Source organism: Motacilla alba, chromosome 2 (genome assembly GCF_015832195.1).
Source record: "Motacilla alba alba isolate MOTALB_02 chromosome 2, Motacilla_alba_V1.0_pri, whole genome shotgun sequence".
Taxonomy (NCBI): Eukaryota; Metazoa; Chordata; class Aves; order Passeriformes; family Motacillidae; genus Motacilla; species Motacilla alba.
This window is the reverse complement of record NC_052017.1, coordinates 3558030-3582119: the sequence shown is the minus strand read 5'-3', so window position 1 is coordinate 3582119 and position 24090 is coordinate 3558030. Positions and strand designations below refer to the sequence as shown.

At 41.7% G+C, this 24090-nt stretch overlaps 1 protein-coding gene across 2 annotated transcripts in view; it reads left to right on the top strand.

Annotated features, from left to right (window-relative positions):
- Positions 1–16633: 16633 nt before the first annotated feature.
- The window catches only part of MINDY4 (MINDY lysine 48 deubiquitinase 4), a 71766-nt gene continuing 64309 nt past the window's right edge, over positions 16634–24090 (top strand). The window contains exons 1-4 of one of the 2 annotated variants that reach the window (XM_038128738.1): positions 16634–16783; positions 18329–18448; positions 19472–19674; positions 22526–22784. In XM_038128738.1, the coding sequence (XP_037984666.1) occupies positions 16745–16783; positions 18329–18448; positions 19472–19674; positions 22526–22784 (621 nt within the window). In that variant the 5' untranslated portion in view covers positions 16634–16744. Of the gene's footprint in view, positions 16808–18328; positions 18449–19471; positions 19675–22525; positions 22785–24090 lie in introns of both variants that reach the window. The other variant, XM_038128737.1, reaches the window with a different exon arrangement.

Here is a 24090-nt window from a genome sequence, read left to right as displayed (position 1 = left end):
GGAAGAATTTCTTCCTAATAGTTCTTCCTAGTATCTTCGTAACATCTCTTCATAATATCCTCATCTAACCCTGCACTCCTTCAGGTTAAAGCCATTCTCTCTTGTCCTGTCCCTACTTGCCCCTGTGAAATTTTAGGCTTTAGTTCTATGCTTTCAAATAACTGGAAAATAAGGAAAAAATAGCTACAAATATTTTAGAGCAACTTGCACATGCAATCACCCTTCTCCTTTTTCCCTCTTCTGTGGGGTGTTTGGTCAACAATTCCTGGGCTCAAATCTTGCTGCAAAACCAGCACCTGACATCACTGAGAGCTTGTCTTTGACAGCAAGGCTGCTGCAGGAAGCTGCCTTCTCCCCATCCATCAGGGCAGCACCAGCCCTATAGCTTCACACTGGCAGCCACACGTATTCCAAAGCATCCCTATTTTTCACAAAGCAGATGCACAGATTCCCAGCCAGCTCCACTTGAGAGAGTCCCTATACCTCCCTCCATCTGCTCCCTGGGCCTACATAGACAACAAACTGTGCAGCCTTCTATGAGGAGCTTGGCTCGGTGCCTCCACCAAAAAAAAAAAGAAAAAAAGAAAAAAAATAGGAAAAAAGAAGAAAAAACCTCCTCTACTTCAGCTAGCTTGAGTATCTATAATTAGCTTCCCTCAAAAAAAGCATGAACATAAGACCGTAGATATTTTTGATAAAGCTTGAGTGATGATCCTAAAGACAGCACAGGAATATCGTAGAGCCACAAATGTTTCCAAGCTTCCTTCTGGACGTTTGTAATTTAGAACAGGCTTCTAATATGGAAGGCATGCCTTCAGTAGGAAGGGAAACAGGATGAGAAATGCTTCCTAGGGCTGCTGGGAAGGCAGGACACAATTTCCATTGGAATTTTACCTTTCCATTCCCCCCAGTGAAAAATTTTAATGTTTCTCCAGAAGAGCAAATTCCAATACCTTTGATGGCTGGGCAGACCTTAAGGTCTTCATTCAAATGAGATGAACATGTGAAGTAGGAACAGCCCTCAGGCACAATACATTTTAAATCCAAATTTTAAATACCTCTGAATTTTGAAAGAGGCTCAAGGTCCAGGGACAGTCTGTTACAGAAGGGAAGAGCAAAACTGACATTGGAGACAACACAAGTTTGATATCATAGAGGATGAATGCTCTTATCAGCCAATTAACACTTTAATTGTAGGTTTACTGTAGGGGAACCATTTGGCCTTGCTTCTTCTCCAGAATCTCCACTAAAAAGAATTTTTACTTTCCCCTGCAATTTCACTGTACCTAATTTCAGTTGAATGTTCCTGGTGCAATCAATCCCTGCTCCATTTCCCAGTCCAAAACCACTCCCGTGAATGTTTTCACTGAACAATCCTGTACCACAAACAAAACCTCCCCACACATCTGGAAGGGGGAAACAGAGGCTCTAACAATTAGACATTATCATTAAACAACATCACACTAATGAGAGCAGTTGTTCAAAAAAAGGAAGAGCATTGTTAGAGGGGAATAAACACCCCGGGAAACAGAGCAATCAAAAGAAGTGACACTCATGCTAGCAACAACTGTGACCTTCCAGTCATGCTGGAGTAAATAGAGATTTGCTCATGCATAAACATTAGGAGGGAAACGTGCCTCAATAAATAAAGGATGAAACTTTGAGAACACCCACAAACAATAGGAGAAGACAAAGAGGCCACAGGCACCTCTTTGGAAGCTCGTGAGCAGCGTTGTTCTCCAGCTTCTGTGCTCACAGCCTGCCCCTGGGAAGCCTCTGTCCCTGGGAGCTTCAGCTCCATGAGGATTTGTCCCACTTAAAACACGGGGAAAGTGACTGGTGACATGGTAACATCCAAACCAGGTACCCCTTCTGGAGGCTCACCTGTGCAGCAAAACTTGCCTGACCCAGGCTGGTGCAGGACAGATGGGGATGAGATGTAAATTCTACTCCAGATCACATCATGTGCCCTTCACGGGTCTCATTAAACTCATTCGTGACTCAAATTCTCTGAATCTTTGTTTTTAAGGTATGGATGGAGGTCCTCACCACCAGAACTGTTGTTAAGAAGAGAGCATCCGATAGAAATGCGGTGTGTTGGGTGCCATTAAAATTTGAGAAGAGACGCAAGGTTTAGCCAGGCCTGTGCACTGCAGATCTTCTTGCTCCTTCTTTTGAAATATCCAGTACCATAGAAACATAGAATCACAGAATGGTTGGGTTGGAAGGGACATTAAAAATTCTCTAGTTCCAATTCCACTGCCAAAGGCAGGGACACCTTCCACTAGACCAGACCTGGGTAGATCTAGTCTAAACCCCAAGATTTTATCCTCTTGGTACTCCAAAACATGGATTTAAGTCCAAAAGTTGAACTTCAAATCTGCCATAAGGCCTGGATCAGTTAATCTGATTCTGAGTCAAACATATTTTAGAAGAACATGTGGGAACTTGCCATTCTCCAGGGTTGGGGTGCAAATATAGAGTAAAATTGCCTTGCTTTTGGTGGCAGCAATGCTGAGGGCTGAAAAAATGGTCAGGACGACAAACACAAAATGTTTTTTTCTTAAAAACGTCTACATACACATGACCACATACCCAAGGCCTACACATTTCTGTCTGACTTCAGCCTTATTTCTCAATCCAAACATTAACCATTGTCAATTATTTGGTAGTTCTGCAGGTCTCAATAAACTGAAATCACGCAGCCGGGCTACCAAACCCAAACAAGTTTGTAAACTTGTTGTAAATTTGTAAACTGCTGGGCTGGAAATCATTCAAATTGCTGTGTAACGAAAGGATTCCTGCAGGAGCCTGGGACAGACTTTAGCTTGGCTCTCAGCAAACATCCAGGCATTCCTTTTTTTAGCAGAAGTACTCATAAGAAATTAGTTTGGAGTTCTCAGGGGTGCATATTTGAGGCTCCAGAGAGGATCTGTACACACACAGGAATGTGATTCATGCAGAGCTGCTCATCCAATCAAGGAACGGAAATGCTGCTACTGCTTGTGGTTCATTTACCCAAATGCTCCCAAATACCACAAAGGAAATTTAGAATAGTTGGGACCACTGTGACAGGGAAGATATTCCAAAAATGCGTGGTCAAAATTCTAATATTGCAGTAAAACTCCTGTGTTGTTCTCAGAGTGGAATAAATCAAAAAAGTTGTGTTAAGTGGCTTCCCAACACCTGCAACTGTTGCTGGTAAGAAAAAAAAATTGGATTAGCAGCAGATGAAGATCTGTTAAATCAGCATTGTGTTAATTCACTACTGAGAAAATAGTTTCATTCTTGTATTAAATTACATTTCAGCTTTCACTAGCCACAAATTTGCTATGATATGGAGTAAAAGACAATATTCTGTTGAAAATTTCTCTTTTATTTGGACTTAGGAGAATATGAGGAGGCTCAGCTCTTCAAAAAAGCCTCTGGAAAAATGAAACCATGAATCAGGAGCTCTCCCTAGTGTTTCAGTATCAGACTGCAGTGAGGAGCTAAAAAACCCTTCATATTTTACTTGGTGTTTTCATAACTCATTTTAGCTGTGCACCTTGTCTGTATAAAAGCCAAAAAATTCCTTGCCAAGCTCTGATTTCTTTCCGTTAGTGTTTAACAAATATTTCCTCATCTGCTTCAATTTTACAACAAAATGGACATACTTCTGTGTTTTGATGCACATTTTGGTGTCAATTAATTAATATCAAATCACTAAATTATGGTTTGTTTTGCAGGCTCCAAGGACAGCAATATTTACCATGGACAATCCTTAGCAAATTGACAGTGAGGATTTTACTCTAAGGCACAAGACAGAAGAAAGGAGAGGGGGGAAAAGCACCAGTTAAAAATCTGAAGCATTTCATGTGGAATTTATACAAAAATCTCAATTCATTCATGACCTGGTTTTTAGAAATGAGTCCATTTACATAAATACAGCCTACATGCAGCTGTCTTTCTAATTTTTCTTCCTCTTTGTGCCTTTTAAATTTTAATTCCCAATAAAATGACATATTTTAGGCAGTCAGGTCAATGCCAGGGCATGTAGGGACTAAAAATAAGTCTTTAAGCTGAAGGAGGTCAGGGTTAGATTGGATATTAGGGAGAAATTCTTCCCTGGGAGGGTGGTGAGGCCCTGGCACAGGGGGCCCAGAGCAGCTGTGGCTGCCCTGGATCCTTGGAAGTGTCCAAGGCCAGGTTGGACGGGGCTTGGAGCAGCCTGGGATAGTGGAAGGTGTCCCTGCCCATGGCAGGGGGTGGCACTGGATGATCTTTAAAGTTTCTTCCAAGCCAAGCCAAGCCAAGCCAAGCCAAGCCAAGCCAAGCCAAGCCAACTCAACCCAACCCAACCCAGCCCAGCCCAACCCCACCCAGCTCATCCCAACCCACCCCAATCCAACTCAAGCCAATCCAACTGAACCAAACCAAACCTAACTCAACCCAACCCAAACCCAACCAACCCAACCCAACCCAATCCGACCCAATCATACCCAACCCAACCCAACCCAATCCAATCCAATTCAACCCAATCCAACTCAACCCAACCCAACCCAACCAACCCAATCACACCCAATCACACCCAACCCAATCCAATCCAATCTAATCCAATCCAATCCAAGCCAAGCCAAGCCAAGCCAAGCCAAGCCAAGCCAAACCCAACCAACCCAATCCAACCCAACCCAACCCAACCCAATCACACCCAACCCAACCCAATCCAATCCAACCCAATCCAACCTAATCCAACCCAATATAACTCAACCCGACCCAACCCAACCCAACCCAACCCAACCCAACCCAACCCAACCCAACCCAACCCAACCCAACCCAACTGTCATTCTGGGATTCCATGATCATGCAGACCAGCCTAGAGGGAAAAAAAAAATAGACCCATGGTTTTCACACAGCCTGTCCCCTGTAAATTGGCAAAGTGACCCCCTTCAGGAAGAGGACAGAAAGTACCAGGAGGAGTGGGACAGCAAACACTCCCATTCCAACAGAAGTGTGTGCTGGCTGCAAATTTGGAGAGAAAAGGAAAAGATGGAAGGCCAAGCCTTTGAAAACTACAACTTTTTAGGGACAGATGTAAAATCTGCAGTTTGCTTATTGCTGAGAGAGAAAAAAAAAAGGCAATTCATCACAGCAGGTGAATTCCTTAATAGTCAGAAAGTGGTTGGACTATTTTAGGGGAAGAAAAGAGTGTCTTGCAGCTTGCAGAGCGCAGAACAGCCACCCTGCAGAGATGGTGGGGGAACTTTGGCATTTACCTGAGACAAAACTGCTCCAAAGATGCAGGAAATTTGTTCTTTCCCTTAGAAAAGGGACAACAGGATGGCACCAGGAAGAAAAACACTCAGTGTGCCAATGCCTCGGTGTTACTGTGTATAAACCAAACTGAACAGCTTGACATAATGATAATAATTCATACCTGAATTCAAAACCCACAGGAAGAGGAAAAGCTTGAGATGCACTCAGAAATTTGAGGGCAAAACTTGGGGAAGTAAAGGCATTTGGTTCATTCTTAACTGTGTTTTGATGCACATTTTGGTGTCAATTAATTAATATCAGATCAGTAAATTACTGTTTATTTTGCAGTCTCCAAGAACAGCAGCATTTATCATGGACAATCCTTAGCAAAGTGCTAATGAGGATTTTACTCTGTAGCTTAAGACACAAGAGAGAAGAAAGGAGGGAAAAGAAAAGCAACAGCTGAAGGTCTGAAGCATTTCATGTGGGATTTACAGGAAAGTCTCAATTCCTGCATGACCTGTGACTAAGGTAGGTGGTTGCTCCATCTTAATTCCTTCTTAAAAAGCCCTCTGAAAGTAAAAAAAAAAAAAAAAAAAAAAAAAAAAAAAAAAAAAAAAAAAAAAAAAAGAAAGGGATCTAAATCTCAGATCAAAACCTCTTTTTTCTATCTCAATCAGAACAACTGGACACTGTAAGAAGTGATGTTCAAGGATAAAGGTTGACAGAGGAGATGTAAGAGCAAGGTTAGTCCAAAGTGGGGGCCTGACAGATCCCATCAAAGCCAGCAAAAGCATGATGGGGACAAGGAAACAGCTTATTCTGCTGACAATGATATGCACAGAAAAAGAAAACATCTCTTGTATTCTTCTGATTCACATTCTTGTATTAAACATATCTTGTTCCTTGAGGGAAAAAACCTTAAAAGAGAAAAAGGATGTTTGAAATCCAACCTGACAGCCAGAGCGGGTGTTCTGTCCCTCTAATTTATTCTGCATTTTGTTTATTTCTCAGTCTATGTGCCAAAAGATGTTATTGTTCACTGCTGGATTGGAGTTAATTATTTTCCTGACAACAGCACCAGTTCCTATTTAAATACCAAAACACATTCTTGATTCTCCAAGCAGCCACGTTGGAGATAATTCAGGAGCAGTGAAAACTCCCCACAAAGTTTCTGTGGGTCTTTGAGGGGCAGAATGTTATAAAAAAAAAGAAAATTATGTGAGCCACCAAACACAGAATGCTTCTGCTGAGGTCTGTAAGAAGTTGGGGCACTGGGATGAGGTTTGAGCCAGATGAAAAGACCATGAAAAACTGTTGGACACAATATTAGAATCTGATGAATAAAAATAACAGTGGAAAAGTGGAGAAATAGCACTGTGGGATGGCTGGATGTCCCTGAGAGCCTCAGCGGACATCAGGACAGTCACTGATAATACAGGATGGAATAAAAACAGGGAGAAGACAAGAAAAGCAGGCTGTCAGCTACCATGGAAGGGTTGCACAAAGACAGAGCAGCAAATCCTGCTGTTAGCAGATGCTCTGGGAATGCTCCAAGCACAGCCCCGCCGTGCAGCTGCATTGATTCCATATTTCCAACAGGATCATGGCCAACATTTGTCCATAACTATTTTCCAAGCATTAAGGTGAGACAATGATCTCTGCCTCATGCTCTCTATCACCTTGTATTAGCAAATTGAGATCCAAAATCCCAGAGATTTTGACTTAATTAGCTTTTAACGATTCAAAATGCAATGTTCACAGGGATATGACAACCTGATATTAGCAAACTAATAACAGCATTGTACCCAAAAGACACACTTGTCATTACACACAGGCTATATTTAACAGTGATTCAGGATTCCAGCAGTTCCTTAACAACAGGGCTCAGGAAGAACAAGGCATCCATCATAATCCTACCTGAAATACTCTTACAATATTATAAATTACACTGCTGCTTCCTCTCAAGGCCTTGGATGCAATTAAAAACTCAGTGGTGGGCAAGTACATATTGTTTGCTTTCATTTCTTCTAAGAAATTTAATTTTCACCTGTGTTTCATAACTCTTCTGTAATAGAAAGCTGAGATTGCCATTAAACCAGTCCTCCTTCACCAGAGGAGTGAGACAAAAAGATGGATGAAACTCCAGATTGAAACAATGCCACTGCTCACTGTTTATAAGTTAAAGAAGGGATGGTGATGCTGTATTTCAAACTGTGGCTGGCACTTCTGTGATTACTTGCTTGCAGTTTGTTAATTTGAAATACTCAGAACTGCACAGAGATGCAGCCAAGGCTACCAGGCAGTGTAAATTGAAGGGTTTTTGAAGGCCTGTCCTTTGTTCCCAATCCTCCTAAACTGATGGGGAGAGAAGAATGGTTGGGGAAAAAAAAAACCCTGGTGCCATGCCTTTTCCTTTTTACAGAATGAAACAGCTTTTTAATTCAGCATCAAAACAGTTCTTAAGGAAATATTGCCCAAAGCACACTGGAGGAATCCAAACTAACATGAAAGTTATCAAAACAGGTCTTTTGATTTGTTTTAGTATAAATAACAGGGACTACAATAATAAAAATAATGGCTTTAAACTAAAGTTGCTGGGAGAGGGGAACCTCAACCCATCCCATTCCTCACATCCAACAGAAGATGCTCAGGGTCTGGAGAGGGATTACAGTCAGCAGGAGAGCACCTGAAGAGCAGGGCAATGGAATTCCAGCCACTCACAGTGAGGCTTCATCAGGGGTCCTGCTTGGCTGGGACTGCCCCTGGATCCCTGGAAGTGCCCAAGGCCAGGTTGGATGGGGCTTGGAGCACCCTGGGACAGTGGAAGGTGACCCCATGGCAGGGGTGGCCCTGGATGGGCTTTAAGGTCCCTTCCAACCCCACCCATTGTGTGGTTCCATGATTCAACGCTGACTAAACAATACAACAAGAGAAACTAAAACAAGAGAAACTGGGCACGTGTGGCCCAGGCAGATCCTGCTGGTTTCAGTCAGCACAGCAGCAGAAAATTACCTTGATATTGAAGCGTTCAGAGAGTGGCAGGTATTTTAGTTTTTTTTTTTTTTTTTTTCCTTAAGAGTGCATTCTTCACATCTCATTGTGACAGGCTAATTTTTGCAGCATTGATTCACAGCAGCATTCCTGAGCAGGAAAGCAGTGTAACAGCTTTCAAGCATCAGCTTAACATCTCATCCTTGAAAAGCTTTATGAAAATTCTTGCCATTATTGTTTTACTCCTCCAGTCATTTCTAGCTTTGATTTGCAACACTTAAATGAAGGTAGCTCTGATAAACACAGGCAACAAGATGATACTTGGAAAATCTTGGAAATTTCATGACAGATTCTCTGGAAGGAAGTGCCAGAGCAGGCTCCCAGGGCTGGGGCTGCAGCAGCCTCAAACAGGCAACTTGTGCTCTGCTTGAATTCCTAGAGAACTATATATGTTTGCAGTGTAACAGCATGAAAATGTTGCAGGAAAAGAAAAGTGTGGAAGAACCCTTGAGGCAAGGAATCACATAATCTAATTCCAGCTTAGCCCTGGAACGGGATCCCCACTGTCAATGACAGTGACCAGGAAATGCTGAGCACAGAAAGGGCAAATTTTGGACTGAGAGCAGTTAAATCACCTATACCCAAAACGGGTCAGCAGCTCTTCAGGATGAGATGCAAACCCAAAACTTCTCAAAGAACCTATACAGGAATCCACAGGAAAGATGCTGCTTTGGATTTAGACTCAAGTGGTGCTTGGAAAAGAGTACAAGTGGAATCACTGGAAAAGCTGTTTTCTAGTGGTGCTCAAACAAAATTGGGTTGCTGTAGAAAAGAGCTGAAAAAAAAGTAACAATGTAGAAACAAGGCTGTTTGACAAGAAAATGATAAGAAGAACTGCTCCAGAAGCAGGAACTGTCACACCTACAAACATGCTAAAGACTACACAGAATACTGTGTTGGAAGGCCAGATAAAACATGGACCAAAGGGGAAGAAAGAAGAAAGAAAATCCAATTAATTTTTGCATGGCTCAACAGGGAGTTCAGGAGGCTGAAGGAAAAGGTCAGAATTTAAAGAAGTTGAAAACTTGCCCACATGCAGAGAGCAGAAAAGCATAAAACATGGCAGGTCAAAGCTAAACAAGGTATTAAGAGGGTGGAAATTAATTTGAACAGCACCTTAAGTGGACACTCAACTGCAGGGTAAGAAATTCTTGAAAAACATTAAAGCAGGAGGCCAGCTAAGGAATCACCAGGAATGCTTGATGGAGAAAATGTAGCAAAAACACCCAGTGAATTTCTTTACTGGGCTCTTGTGACACAGACCTTGGGGAGATTCCCATATCTCTGACACACTTTGTAGTGAATTAAAAATATTGGAGCAAACCAAAGGTGTCAATAAACCCCCAGAACTGATTCTCATTCTCTGCAATGTGAACCTGACAAGCTGCTGGCAAGGGCAGGTCACCCATCCCAAAAACACCTTCCCTCTCTTAATTCTTTTTTTTTTTTCAGTGTATCAGCAGTAATTTCCTGTATCACTGATCACAGTCAGCACAAACTACTGGACATTTTAAAATAAAATGTACAGTTGCAAAACTGAAATGGAATTTTTTCTAATCAATACCCACACTAGTGAGCCGAGTTCAAGCTAAATGCATCATTTTGCTCAAACCCAGATTCTATAAATTGAAGGGGGTGTCACAGCCTTCAGGAGCTTAAGCACCACTTTAAAAGACTCTGTCAATTATTGAATAGAGATTCTTCACTAGTAGAATGTTGCCAATCCATGTCACACATCCAAGGTTAATTTAAGGCTTGAAATGGAGCATTTCAAGTACTGTTGCATTAAATAATAAAGAACAAGGAGAAAATTCTTCATGTGAATAAAGAACATGAATCACAGAGGAGAGAAAAATGTATCTATAAAACACAGTCATGCAAAGATCAATCCTTTATATGAGGTGACACAAAGGAAGGAAATTTAAATTGAGGGTGAAACTATTACTACATACAGTAATTTATTTTTTTTTTAAGCAGCAAAGACTCTGGTTCACCACAGATTCTGGACCAATCAGTCAAGGTGCTACCAAGCCATCCAGAAAACCTCTGTAAATCCACTCAGGTGCATCTTTATTGTCAATACACTGAGAATCACAGAATCCCCTGAGTTGGAAGGGACCCACAAAGACTATGGAGGTCCAGCTCCCAATCCTTCCTTCCAAAGACCTCAAATTACCAAGAACACACACAAGGACACAAACACTTCCAAATTCCACAGGAGAACCCACCTCTGTGACAACTGGACAAAGGAAGGTCAGTCCCAGTTCCAGGGAACATAGGCATCATAGAATCATGGAATGGTTTGGGTTAGAAGGGACCTTTAAAACTCATTTAGTCCAACCCTCTTGTCATGATCAGGGACATCTTCAACCAGATCAAGCTGATCTTGTTCAAACTGACCTGGAATGTTTCCAGGGATGGGGCATCCACTGCTGTCTGAGCAATCTGTTCCAGCTTCTCTCATGAGGCCTCAAAGGGCAGTTTCATCTCCTTTCCAAAGACATTTCAGAAGGTGGCCAAGAATCAAACCACTTATCTGCCCACATTACTGCTGATCAGGACTCCAAATCATTCCAGAGCTCCTGCCCTGGGGCCTGGAACCAGAGCCAGATGAGAAAGAACCACCTCCCCGTCCAGGGAGAATTGCTGCTTCTCCTGGCCTTGGCTCAGGGATGCTGAGGAGAAGCTGCCAGGCTCACCCAGCCCTTGGGCACTTGCTGCTCCCTTGCATGGATCAAGGAACACCACGAGAAGATCAACACAAGAGGCCTGAACTACTCGGGCTCCGTGATGGATTGCAGGGTGCAACAGAGGGATTTAGAAATGCGGCCAAGGCACGTGGAGATGGTGTGAGAGAAGCCATTGCACCCACAGTTCATGTTTGTAGAAGATTTTAAGGGCTCAGAGAAGTGTTGCTTCTCTCACACCCATGACTGGGGTCATGGCAAGGCTGCTGTCCAGCTGTGGACATCCAAGGAGGTCCTCAGCCACTGATGAAAGATAAATGTTTCAGCTGCTTCAAGAAGAGGCCAAAAGTTCTACCCAGGGCCCCACAAAGTGCTCAGCTTCCCTTCAGTTTGTGGGGAATTGATGAAATGAGTCCTCCCAGAACAGATTTCTGCATGAAGGAAATGGTGGTGATTGTGAATAGTCTGTGAGAAAGGACGTGGAGGTCTTAGCAGTCAGCAAGTGATGTGTCCTGGCAGCAAAGGCAGCTGGCAGCATCCAAAAGGAGCATGGGCTGTGAATGGAGGAGAAATGCTGAGGGGAATTATTCACCCGCTTGGCTCTGAGGGGTTTACATCACACTGGGTCACATCCCCATGATCTGTGCCGGGGAAATGTCACATTTCTGGTACCCTGGTACAAGGCAAATAGAAAGGACAGGAGTTAGAAGGGGCTGGCTGTGAGCAGCCAGGGCTGCTTGTCTTTGTGCCCCAGGTCAGTGCAGTCTGTCCTGTGCCCTCATGAAGCTTTATTTCCAACTACTGTCCCAGGTAAGTTACTCTTTGTTCTGTGGCTTTGTGTATATTCAGAGATCTCACTCATCTCCTTCTTTCTCGTGCTTTTAACTCATTTCTCCCCCAGCTCCTCTGAACAAGCTAAGGGGTGAAAAAAAGACACAGGCAGTAGAAAAAGAAACAACAAACAACTGTGGACCAAAAAAAAAAAAAAGCTTTGGCATCAAGGTTACACAATACCACTCAAACTCATGGAGAAGAAGCTGAAGAAGAAGGAGCAGCCTCCACCCTAAAACCTCCATCTTGCTTTATATCTACGACTATATTCTAAACCCTTAAACGCTGAATTTCCCACCCTGTGATATCACACACTTCTATTCAAACTCCACCCCCACAATCCCAGTTCTGTCATTCCATTTTGGAAGCTTCTCCATGGCCTCAGGTCAATGCAGTGTTCTCTTGGGGGTCAGTGCCTGGCAGCACAGACAGTCTGAAATTCTCAGTAATCCATCACAAGGTGATCAACCAGCTTTCTTGCTCATGACCACAAATACCAGCCAATTCCTTTCCTGTACAAATCAGCCACTCTCCAACCCCATTTGTTGGTGAGCCAACTCTCCATTTACAAAAATGCCTTTTGTTCACAAAAAGTTGTTGGATTTGACATTTAAATTTCTTTTAATGCATTTCACTTTCTGCTGTTGCATACAATGAAATGTTCTGCATTTCAACAAAAACCCACAGGAACATTAACCAGACAAATAAAGATCACCTTAAACAGAGCATAAAACATCAAGCTAAGCGCAATTATGTTCTCCAAAGCACAGAGCAGAGAACAAAGGAGTTGACAAAGTGCAGCACACACCTAGCTGTGCACAATTACACAAGCTATACATAATTACTTTTGTTCTAATTACTTTGCATTACTATCAGGCTTTATTGTATTCTAAATTCTCAGCCCAAAAGTTGTCAGCCAAATACAGGTGCCTCTTAAAAGCCAGAGCTATTACACTCATTGAGTGTTACCCACTCTGAAAAATAATGGTATTTACAGATACACCAAAGCTCAAAAGAAAACTTGAAGGAGTCTTTCCAGACCTCCCATTTGCTGGATTGCTGGAACTGTCAAATTACTGGAAGCAGCTCCCTTAGCCCCTAACCAGGAGAATGTTTTTAGACTGCACATGATCAGCAGCTGGTGATGCTGAACCAGACAAATTTTCCTGCAGCTGCAGCTGGTGAGTGACAGGAGGTGAGCCTGCCATGACTGCCACCCACCCTGGAGCAGGGACAGGGACACTTGAGAGCTCCAGGACTGAGCAAAACCAGAAACCCACAAGGCAGCCCCAGTTCCTGTTGATTCACAGACCTGCACAGACAGCAGTGCCACCTCCCCAGAGCGTGGCTGCTCAGCAGCCCTTTGCTCAGCCACAGATTGGGGAAATGTGGGAAATGTGCCTCAGGAATCCCTCTGCAGCAGCTGGGAAACTGGAGCCAGTGGGACACAGCTGGTGGGTTAAGAAAAAAGCGATTTTCTTCTCAGTGAAACCATTGTAAGCTGGTTTCTTGTCTGTGGATTACAGAGCATCGTGCTGCCAAATTTGGCTTGCTGCACTGGAGGGGCTGTCACTGACATGAAGGAGAATAATTAAATCTTAGCCCTGCAGGGATGAGGTAGGCAGGCACCTCTGTGCCTCAAGAGCATCACACCTCAGCAGATGCTGCTACCCAGTGCAACCAAAACTCATTCTGAAGGCCTTGGAGAAAGGGAGTCTCAGATAATGTGAGCCTCATCTCCAAAAAGTCATGTAGGAGGTTAACACCAAGCCCGTAGTCCACCACAGCAGCTCTGCAGAAGACTGAACACCTCAGACTCAGCTTAACTTGGCAGCAGACTCAGTTCTGGTGAAAATCTGCACACCCTGGCCTCCAGAAAGCTTTTCCCAGGGCAGGGATGCAGCTTGCAGGGCTGGAGGCTGAAAGAAGCAGTGAGCCACAACCCTGAAATAAATTAAACAACACTGGGAACACCTACTGCACTCCAAAACTTAAGTAAGAAAAGGAACTGAGCTTAACAACACACCTGGAATTATTTGGGGAGCTCTGAGGGGACACAGCAAGCCAGGTCAGGTACACAGCAGTGACAGAGTGTACCTGTCATGATGTTGGAGCAGCAGCCACTATAAAACCTCAAACTCTGCCAGATCCTCTGTTCATCAGAGGAATTTGGATGGAGTCTGTGCATCATTCAGTGAAAAAAGTGGAATAAAGGACTCGGGAAGGCTTTGTAGGCTGTGTGCAGCTATTGACTGTGGGGGAAGTAAAACACAGAGTAAAACACTCCCATCGCAGGTGTTTTACTTCCCCTGCTGTGGAAATTTGAAGCAGACAGGGAAAATTATCCACACAAGAGGGGCCAAATTTTGGAGGAGGTTGGCCAGGCTGTGGAATCTCAACACCCAGGGGCACGGGGTACTTTAATCAGCTCCCCTGGCTGAAAAGGGGCACCAAGATCTCAGCCTTGATCACATTATATCACGGCCTGATGCAGGTGGAACCTGAAAGGAAAGGCTCAGCTGATGAATCTCCCACCCCAGACACTGCCAGTGGGAGAAATTCAGCTTTATTTAGCAGCTGCAAATTTTTTTTTTGCAATTTTTGCAAATTTTTTTTTGTTTTACACAGTTTTACTCAGAGAGCGTCACTTTACTGAAGGCACTAAATAGTTAAAAGTTGGAATTTGACTGCAGGTAACTTGTGCATAGTTCTTACAAATAAAGAAAGAAATCATCATAAATCCACTCCCTATCTCAGAGCTGAACATTCATTAAATAAATATTATTATTATTATTTTAATAATATAATATAATATAATATAATATAATATAATATAATATAATATAATATAATTCGTGAGAAACACAGCTCTATTTGAAATTTTTATAAAAGTTTAACTTTTTAAAAGTGTATTTTATTGAAAATAATTATTTTTATAAAGTTTATTAAAAGTTTATTATAAAATTTTATAATTTTATAAAAGTTTATTAAGTTTATTAAATAAGTTATTTATTAACTAATAAACTTTAAAATAAAAGTTTATTAGTTAATTAAATTAAATTCTCTAATAAAAATATTAATTATTAATAAAGTAATAATTTACTATATTTATTAATTACCATTTTATAAACGTTTCTTAAGTTTATCATATTACAACAATATTAATAATATTAGTATAAAATAGATTTAATATATATTATTTCTATAACATTTATTAATTTTTATAAGGTTTATACACATCTTATAAAAGTTTATTTTTATAAAAGTTTATTAATTTCTATTAAAGTTTATTGACTTTTTATAAAAGTTCATTTAATAAGTTTATCCCTTATTTAAAGGGATAAAAGGCATAAAATCCAGCACTGGGGTGTTTGGCTATTTGCCAAAAGCACACAGCTTAAGCCATGTTCTCTATATACTGTTACATTATATGTGCCTGCATTTTCATAAGAATTTGTACATTTTCAAGCATTCTTTTTAGTTTAGATATTATTTTGCCTGGTTTTATATTTTATATTTTTAATGATGTTTTTATAAAATAGATATTTTATGTTTTTATATTTTATTATATACTTTTATACTTTCACATTTTGTTTCTTTTTGTGGTTCCATCCTGTTGTATTTTCACTCAGGATAACAAGGGGCAATAAATCCTGCTTTTTTTGGTGCTCTGGTTTCTGTTTCTGTTATCTTATGTTTTAGATAAGATAGGCCCTGAATGTAGGAAATCACCTAATTATTTTATTTATTCTTATTATTTTTTTATCATTTTTATCCTATTACATTATTATTATTATTATTATTATTATTATTATTATTATTATTATTATTATTATTATTGAAATCCTAAGCAGTGAATTCTGTTTTTCACAATTCTAACTTGCAGAACAAAACGTAATACATAAATACAAAACCCAATAACTATATTTGTTATTTACAATAGAATTTATCATTTAATTATTTTATTTCAAATTTAAATTTCGTTTGGTTTTTTTATTGGTTTTTTGCGTTTTTTGGGGGGGGGATTTTTGTTGGGTTTTTTTTTTAGGTTTTTTGGGGTTTTTGTGTTTTTTTTGTGTTTGCATTTTGGTTTTGGATTTTTGTTTGGTTTTGGGGGGGTTTGTTGGATTTTTGTGGGGTTTTTGTGTGATTTATTTTTTTTTCTGGGGAGTTTTTGTGTGATTTTTGGGGTTTTTTTTTGCGGGGGTGGGGGTTTTTTTGTTGGTTTTTCTGTTTGGCATTTTTGCTTTTTTTGTTTTTTTGTGAAGCGTTTTTTGGGTTTTTTGGATTTTTTGTGGTTTGTTTTTATGTCATTTTTTGGTTTTTTTTGGTTTTTTTTGGTGTGGTTTTTTTGTGTGGCTCTTTTGGGGTGTTTTTGGTTTTTTTTTGGTTTTGGGGGGATTTTTTTGTGGTTTGTTTTTAAGCGATTTTTGGGGGTTTTTTGTTGGATTTTTGGCTGTTTTTGTGGGGCTTTTTGTGGATTTTTTCTGTGTGGCCTTTTTGGGGTTTTTTGTGGGGCTTTTTTGTTGTTGGTGGTTTTTGGGGGTTTTTTGTGGATTTTTTTTGTGTTTTTTGGGTTTTTTGGGGTTTTTTTGTGGATTTTTTGTGTGCTTTTTTGGGTTTTGGTTTTTTGAGGGTTTTTTTTTTGTTTGTTTATTTTGGTTTTTTTAAAGTTTTTTTTTTTTTTCTTTTTTTTTTTTTTTTTTTGGTGTTGGTTGTGGATTTTTTTTTTTTTCCCCCGTCCTCTACAACTTAACTTCCCTCCATCCCAAATTTCTCCCCGCCTCCATCCCTCCCTCCGGGGGCGGCGCTGGCGCTGTCGCTGTTTCCTCTGCCGTGGTACCCAGCGCCGCCTCCCGCGGGCTCCGTCCCGCCGCGGGGCTGCCATGGCCTGAGCAGCATCCCCGCCCCAAAATCCGCCTTTTCGGGCTTCAAACATGGACAACGCCTTGGTGGAAGAAGTGGCCGCATCACTGGTGAGAGAGTTTCTCAGTAGAAAGGTAAACTTGTGCGGGTTTCCTGCCGCTGGGGATGGCAGCGGGGAAAAGGGGGATTGAGGGATGCTCGGGGATTTATCCGGAGCGAAATCAGCCGCGGGGGAACGGGGGAGGCTCCGGGGTGAGCGGCTGGACTACATCTCCCACAGTGCCCTTTTATTCCCGGAGATGGAGCTGCTTCCTCCCGCTCGGGGGAAGCCCATCCTTAACCACGCGCGCCTGCGAGACTGGAAATTAAATCAAGAGACGCACTTTCAGTTTGGTTTTTCTTGTTGTTTGCAGGTTTTTGGGTTTTTTTTTAAAAATTAAAATTTTCTTTCTTTTTTTTTTTCCTTCCTTAATTGCCTGTTTTGCTGTTGTCCTGTTTACAAGAGCCATGCAAGAACTAATTTTTAAAAAATTATTTATTTATTTATTTTAATTAAGGCGAAAGGTCACAGTTTCAGAGAAACCGGTCACATGCATTTTCCTCCCCGAGTCTGCAGTAATAACTCAGCAGAAAACCCATTTTTTGGCGTGGGGGGGAAAGGAATTGAGATAAGGGGAGGAAAGAAACCATTGTACCTGTAACACATGTAAACTATAAAGTGAATTTTGGACTACACAGGCATGTGGGGAGTGTGAGATTGAGCAGACTGGAACCACCTTCTCATGTCCATGTAGCAGCACCTATTACATTGTATTTATGTTTAATCCTTAGGAAATATTGCTGATGTTAGACCCCCTGTGTCAGGAATGAGTTCTATCAGAAATTAAGCAGCCGCTGCCTCATTAAGTGTTACACGAACCTCAGTCTTGTTTTGCATCCTGTCTCCAAATTCACATTTTCAAAACAAGGGGCACTGATAATCCTTTGTTCCCCTGCTCCCCCCACATCTTTCATACACATCAGAGCCTACAGGGATCATGATCCTTTATTTACCACAACTTGCCCTCAATTTCATACCTCCCAGCCAGACACTCTGTCAGCAGAAATAGAATTCCTCTGTTGTGACAATAACCCTCCAGAGAAGGAATCAGGGCTTTCTCTCTCAAAATAGTAGCCTGGTGTTGTACCACTTAAATTATTTTGGGATCCAACTCACAATAAATCAGTGTCTCCCCCCAGAGAGTGAGATGCTCATGGGTTTTGTCTCCGAGGTGCCCATGGGTGCTGACCGCAGACTGAAAATCGAAGTTGGAAGACCCCAAACCAGCTGATACCATGGAGATCTGACTGATTTCCACCCTGAGGCTGCCTGGAATAACTTCAGCTCAGGGCATTTCATACAGACCATCAGCCTTAGGAGGCTGTTTAGCAGCTGAAGTCACCTGCATGGAGGTTTTTGTTTTTTTCTGTTCAGCAATTTCCATCTCATGTAGCCACCTTGATTATTTTCACATCTGTGGGTTGCTATAATTTGAGATTGTACCATTACAGCACAGGTTCTGAGGGTTTCCTGGCTGCTGCCATCCACAAGTTTCATGTCACACCCTACAAAAACCAGAGTAAAAGCTTTGGGGTCTGACACTTTTCCTTCTCAGGGTTTGAAGAAAACCATCAGCACCATGGACCGGGAGCTTCCCCGCTCTGCACTCAGCATCAACAACAGGAATGAGCTCAGGAATGTCCTGCACCTGCACTCCCTGTACAAACAGAACAAGGTGAGGGAATACCTGGTGCCATGTGGAAGTGTCCTTGCATGCCCATTTCCATTTGCAGCTTTATATGTGGCACAGCAGATGGAAATGACACTTCCAGTATTTATTATCCTCGGAAATGCAATATAAACAGCTCACTCATAACCTGAGTTATGAGTTACCACAATGCTTTTGGTATCTTCATATAAAGTCTATAAGTGCCACTTCAAAAAACCCTCTCCCAGTGTAGAAAAGGTGCATCCTAGCACAGTTTCCACACTTTGGAATATTTAGCTAAAATGAGGGTCAGGAATCACCGTGACAGGTTGCTTTTTTGTGTCCTGCTTCCTTCACTTAACACAGCAGCACCTTTGAGCTCTTGACATTCTCCAGCTGCCAGGTTCCATTTCCCTGGATTGTTTGTACAGTCACTCCTGGGATGCACCCTCAGGGAGCTCTAGGGATCAGTTAAAATGTTCAATAGCTGTACACTATAAAAATCATGCCCTGCAGCCAGACTAACACAGCATTTCAATAGTCACCAAGAACTTTTTTTGTTGGATAATTCCCTTTCCTGACCCAGAGCTGGGCCAACTGAGAGGTGTTTCCAAAACTTTTATTCCATTTTCAGTCTCATGAGAAGGGTGAGACAATACAGATGTTATAATTCACACCATCACAATCAGAAGCCAACTATTTCCTGATTCCAATACACTATAAAGTGTTTCTGTCAGCTTTAACCACACCATGCTGTAAATGCTTTAAGGCAAATCATCTAAAATTACCCCTCGTGGGTCCTATTACAATGCACCTTTCCCAGTTCTATTTCTCCAAAGCATCCAGTCCTATTTGCAAGGCCACCCTTTGAAACTTGCTCCTGGTTCCATTTCTCTCTCAGCAATGTCTGTCCTATTCCAGGGCATTTCTAAGTCAGCATTTCTCATCTCAAGGTTTGCATACAGATGCACACACTGTGGGAGCCTTCTGCCAGGCTTGGAGAATTCCCTACAAATTAATTTCCCACACTTTCTCTCTCTTTTTGGCCAGGCAAAGGAGAACCCACTGAAAACACTGCTGGAAATTATTACTAATTACTTCCTGGAGCACCGTGGCACTTCCAGGAGCTCTGCTTCCAGCTCTGCTCTGGCAGCTCCTCAGAGTAAGAGCTCAGCATCCCAGCCACCTGACCTCCTGGATGAGGATCATGGCAATGCCAGTGCTCTGGATGACAGCAAATCTCAGGCCTCCAGGTGCAGTCTGATTTATTTCTCTTTGCCTTGTGTATTCGCTTATTTTTTCTTAAAGGAAGGAAACAGTTTTAAATGTTTTGTTATTTATATCTTGAGCTCAACTTTGTTTTATTAGTTATCCTCCTAACACAAAGCTTAATTTTCTAGATTATTAAAATTTCCTGTGCAAGCCACCTTTCAAAAATGATCTTTTATGTTCCCTGCCAATTATGAAGACTGATAACCTCAATTGCATCTTTTGGTCACTGAAGCACATTGAAATAGGAGATTTCACACCTTTTACATTGGAAATATTTGAATTGGAGCAAGTTTGGAGGTATAACAAACCACCTGTGCTCAAACTCCAGGTATATTCATGCCTTACTTGCCTGCAAAAGCAGGTTTTGCTGTCTTAAATTAAGTGTTGTTACAAATTGTGTAGGTTCAGACCTTGCAGAATACCTGAAAATAGCTTGTAACCAAGTTTTTCATTTATTGATGCCTCAAAGAGGATTAACAGCCCTGCACCTCCATAGAAAGCTTTTAAAATGGGCACAGAAGTGTAATTCAGCTTCCCAGCCTCCACCCTCAGGGAATTAATCAGGTTTTCTTCTTCATCCTAAATGCGACATGCCCAAAGCAGCCAAGTCTGAGCATCAGTGCCTGAAAAAAACCCATGAAGTCATTTCTTATAGGGGAAGAAAGCCAGGATGTTTTAAGTTGAGCTCAGAAGTAACTCTTGAAAAGGAGCCAGTGCAAAGGCTTTTTTTCTTTTTCCTTTTTTTCTTTCTCTTTTTGTTTTTTTTTTAAATCCCTTTTTCTTTCCCTTTCATGGATCTCTCCCACAGGGGAGTCCCTGACACTGCTCTGGGAAGGCACAGCAGCACCCAGCAGTGTTAATGTTGGAAGGGACCTTAAAGATCATCTCATTCCATCCCAGGCTGCTCCAAGCCCCATCCAGCCTGGCTTTGGACACTTCCAGGCATCCGGGGGCAGCCACAACTTCTCTGTGCCAGTCAGGGCCTCACCATCCTCACAGGGAACAATTTCTTCCCAGTATGCCACCTCACCCTGCCCTGAGGCTCATCCTCACCATTGCCATCCCCTTTGGGCAAGGGAAAAGCAGGGATTGCCAAGGTCAGCCAGGCAGGGCCTAAAATCACTTTTAATTTCAACTACCTCTGTAACTTTTAACTGTGCTATCAGGGGTGGAGACTTGAATCAGACAGAACTCTGCACTGGTTCATAATTAATGAGTCTGCTTTGCTTTTAACTTTGCTCTTGGAGGTTGCTGTCAGTGTCTGTAGCTTAAAGCAGCCTCTGAGCCAGCACCCCTTGGCAGTGAGGAGTTCTGTAGAGCTGGGCTGGGAGAAGCAGTCCTTACTTTTCCTGATGATTCCAGAGGCAGATCAGGCTCCCTTCAGTTCACATACATGATGCCTCAGGTTTTAGCTTTTATATTTTCAGGTTCTGTGCTGCTTTAGTGTGTAATTCTGAGCTTCATATCAGGGGATGCTGAGCTCTCTGCACAGAGCAGGGAGACAAAACAATTCCTGCTCCAGCTGGGCACCAAGGACAAATGATCCAAAGCTCAGCCCAGGAGCACAAACAGCGTGGGCTGCAGAGAGAAAAACAAGCAGGGTGGGAGTGCCTGGGCTAAAGCTGGAACGGGACAATGAACTGCAAGGTGCAAATGGAGCAGAACTGAGCCAAGGGAGAGACCCCGGGAGCGCTCGTGCATTTTGGGACCATTTGGGTTGATCTTGGGTGCAGCCCTGGCTGGGCTCTTGTGCTGCCCAAGGTGCATCCATGGAGGCCTTTGAATAAATCCCTGCTTTATTCTTTAGCTCTGTCCAGTCTCTGTTCTAGATCAGCCTTCTCAAGGCATCATGCACAGCATGTCCTCACCACACCAGACACACTCCTGGAAAAATGGGTTAAATAACAGGAACATTTTTGTGGTACAAGATGTTTCAACTTATGGAGTTGCTTTACAATGAATTAGGATGGAGGGAAAACATCCCAGAGGGAAAAACAAGTTCAAGGACTTGTTTCCTTGTATTAAGGAAGGCGACTGCTTTTGAGTTACTCAGAATTTATAAATTTATAAATGGACACGGAGCTGGGAACTACTCAGTAAAATAATTACCATCACAAAAGTGCTTTTGTTTTTGGACTAAAGAAAGGGTTCTACAGCTGAACAAAGTGTGAGAGGGGTCAGCAGAGTCAGTCTAAGTTACAGGAGAACAGAGGATGCGAGCAAAAGTGTTAACAAATTTTTAAACAGATGGAGAAGGAACAGGAGCTGCTGGGTGTAGCTCAGGACCTGTCTGATGTAACAAATAAATTGTACTTTCTGCTGTGATACACAATCACACAATCCCAGAATGGATTGGGCTGGAAGGGAGCTAGAAGCTCATCTCATTCCACTCCCCTGGCATGGGCAGGGACACCTTCCACTATCCCAGGCTGCTCCAAGCCCTATGCCAGCCTGGCCTTGGGCACTTCCAGGGCTCCAGGGGCAGCCACAGCTTCTCTGGGCACCCTGTGCCAGGGCATCACCACCCTCCCAGGGAAGAATTTCTTCTCAATATCTAATGTAAATTTCCCCTCTCTCAGTTTGAGCCCTTTTTACATCAAAATAAGTAAGCATGGGATGGTGTTACTCATAACCAATTGTGACATATAATAATGATGAAATAATGTTCTGAAGTCCTACATCCAGATGTTTAGGTGAAAAGTGACTGCATTTGATTACCATTTCAGGATAAAATACAACTTAATTTGGCAGCAGTGCTCTAATTAGCTGGTTTTATTAATTTCCTTGTGCATTACTTTGCTGTTCTGAGCTTTGCCTCTTTCTTCCCTCTAGGTATGATGCTGAGAACCCACTGGATAAAATCCCTCCACCCAGAAAACATCAGCACAGAAGTGAAAAATGCCACACAGGGACAACCCACAGCAGTAACTTACCCTGTGCTTGGGACAAGAAGTTCAAAGACAGTCAAGAGGATTTAAAAGCAGCTGTGATTTCTGAGGAGCTGAAATCCACAGGGAAGGAGAAGTCCAGGCCCAGGGCTGGTCTCATTGCCAGGGGAATGATGGCTGGACCAGTGGCAAGTCCACCAGAGGTGATTCCCAGCACTTTACAAAATGTTTGGCTTGCCCATGGATTTTATATCCAGCCTGCTGGGATAAAAAAGTCACTTGCAAATTGTTACAGATATATTTTATGAAAATCCTTTTGTCAGGATTTTTTTCTCTTGAGAAGTTGAGAGGCTTTAGGAATAAAATATAAATAATGATTATTTGTTATTGTGAAATGCAACAAGTGGATCTATGATTGGTCCCATGTAATTATTTCTAATTAATAACCAATCACAGTCCAGCTGCCCAGACTGTCTCTGTCAATCACAAACCTTTGTTTGTTGTTCATTCCATTCTATTCCTGTCTCACCTTCTAATAATTCCTTTCTCTCTATTCTTTTAATATAGTTTTAGTTTAACATTTTTAATATAATATATATCATAATACAATAAACCAACCTTTTGAAGCGTGGAGTCAAAATTCTGCATCTCTTCCCATATCCTAGCTGCCCTAAAAGCCACAGCAAATAATGTTCAAATGCCTTCTGCATGGTAATGCATTAAATCTGCAGGCTGAAAAGAAGGGGTGAGTTAGGGAAATTGTTGTGCTTCATTCAGAATTTCAGATAAAACCACTGTAGGCAACTACTCCCTGCATGTCTGTGATCACAGGCCACTGAATTCCTTTATAGTTCTTTCCTGTTCTTGAAACCCCTTGACAGATTTGGCTTTCCATTTTCCTATGAAAATTGCTTTGTTACCTTCACAGTATCTGTTTTACTCTGTTTTTTTCAAGACCCCACATTTAATCAGTAGCAGTTTGGAACTGAAAATTGCTTTCAGTTGAAGATATGTTTCTGAATTGATCAAATCAGACCATATTCCATCAAGAAGTGCTTTCAAAGCACAGTTAAAAATTTCTTGCCTATTTTTTTTCCCTTTATGCTTCTTTTATATAATGTCAGGGACTTGTCCAATGTAAAATTAAGCTTATGATAATGAGAAATTAAAATATTTAACTACTATTTAGGTAGTACTGAAGAGCATATGGAAATTCAATGAATTAGTTGGATATTTGTAAATATCTCTGATTTAGAAGTAAAGACTAGATACCTGTAGTGGTTGATCTTACATGTCTTGATTTCCTGAGCTGGACAAAATCCCAAAATTAAGCTCTTAGGAGGTAATTTGTTGTTCTTTCTGTTAAGACCATGGAAAACATGTTTAATGGTAGGTAGCATCTTTGATACTGGTCAAATTTTAAGTGAAAGTGTTTGTCTGATTTTTTAAAAAATCTGATTTACTCTCCAAGCTGGTTCCTAAAAATTAATGAATAGGTCAACTCAGAAA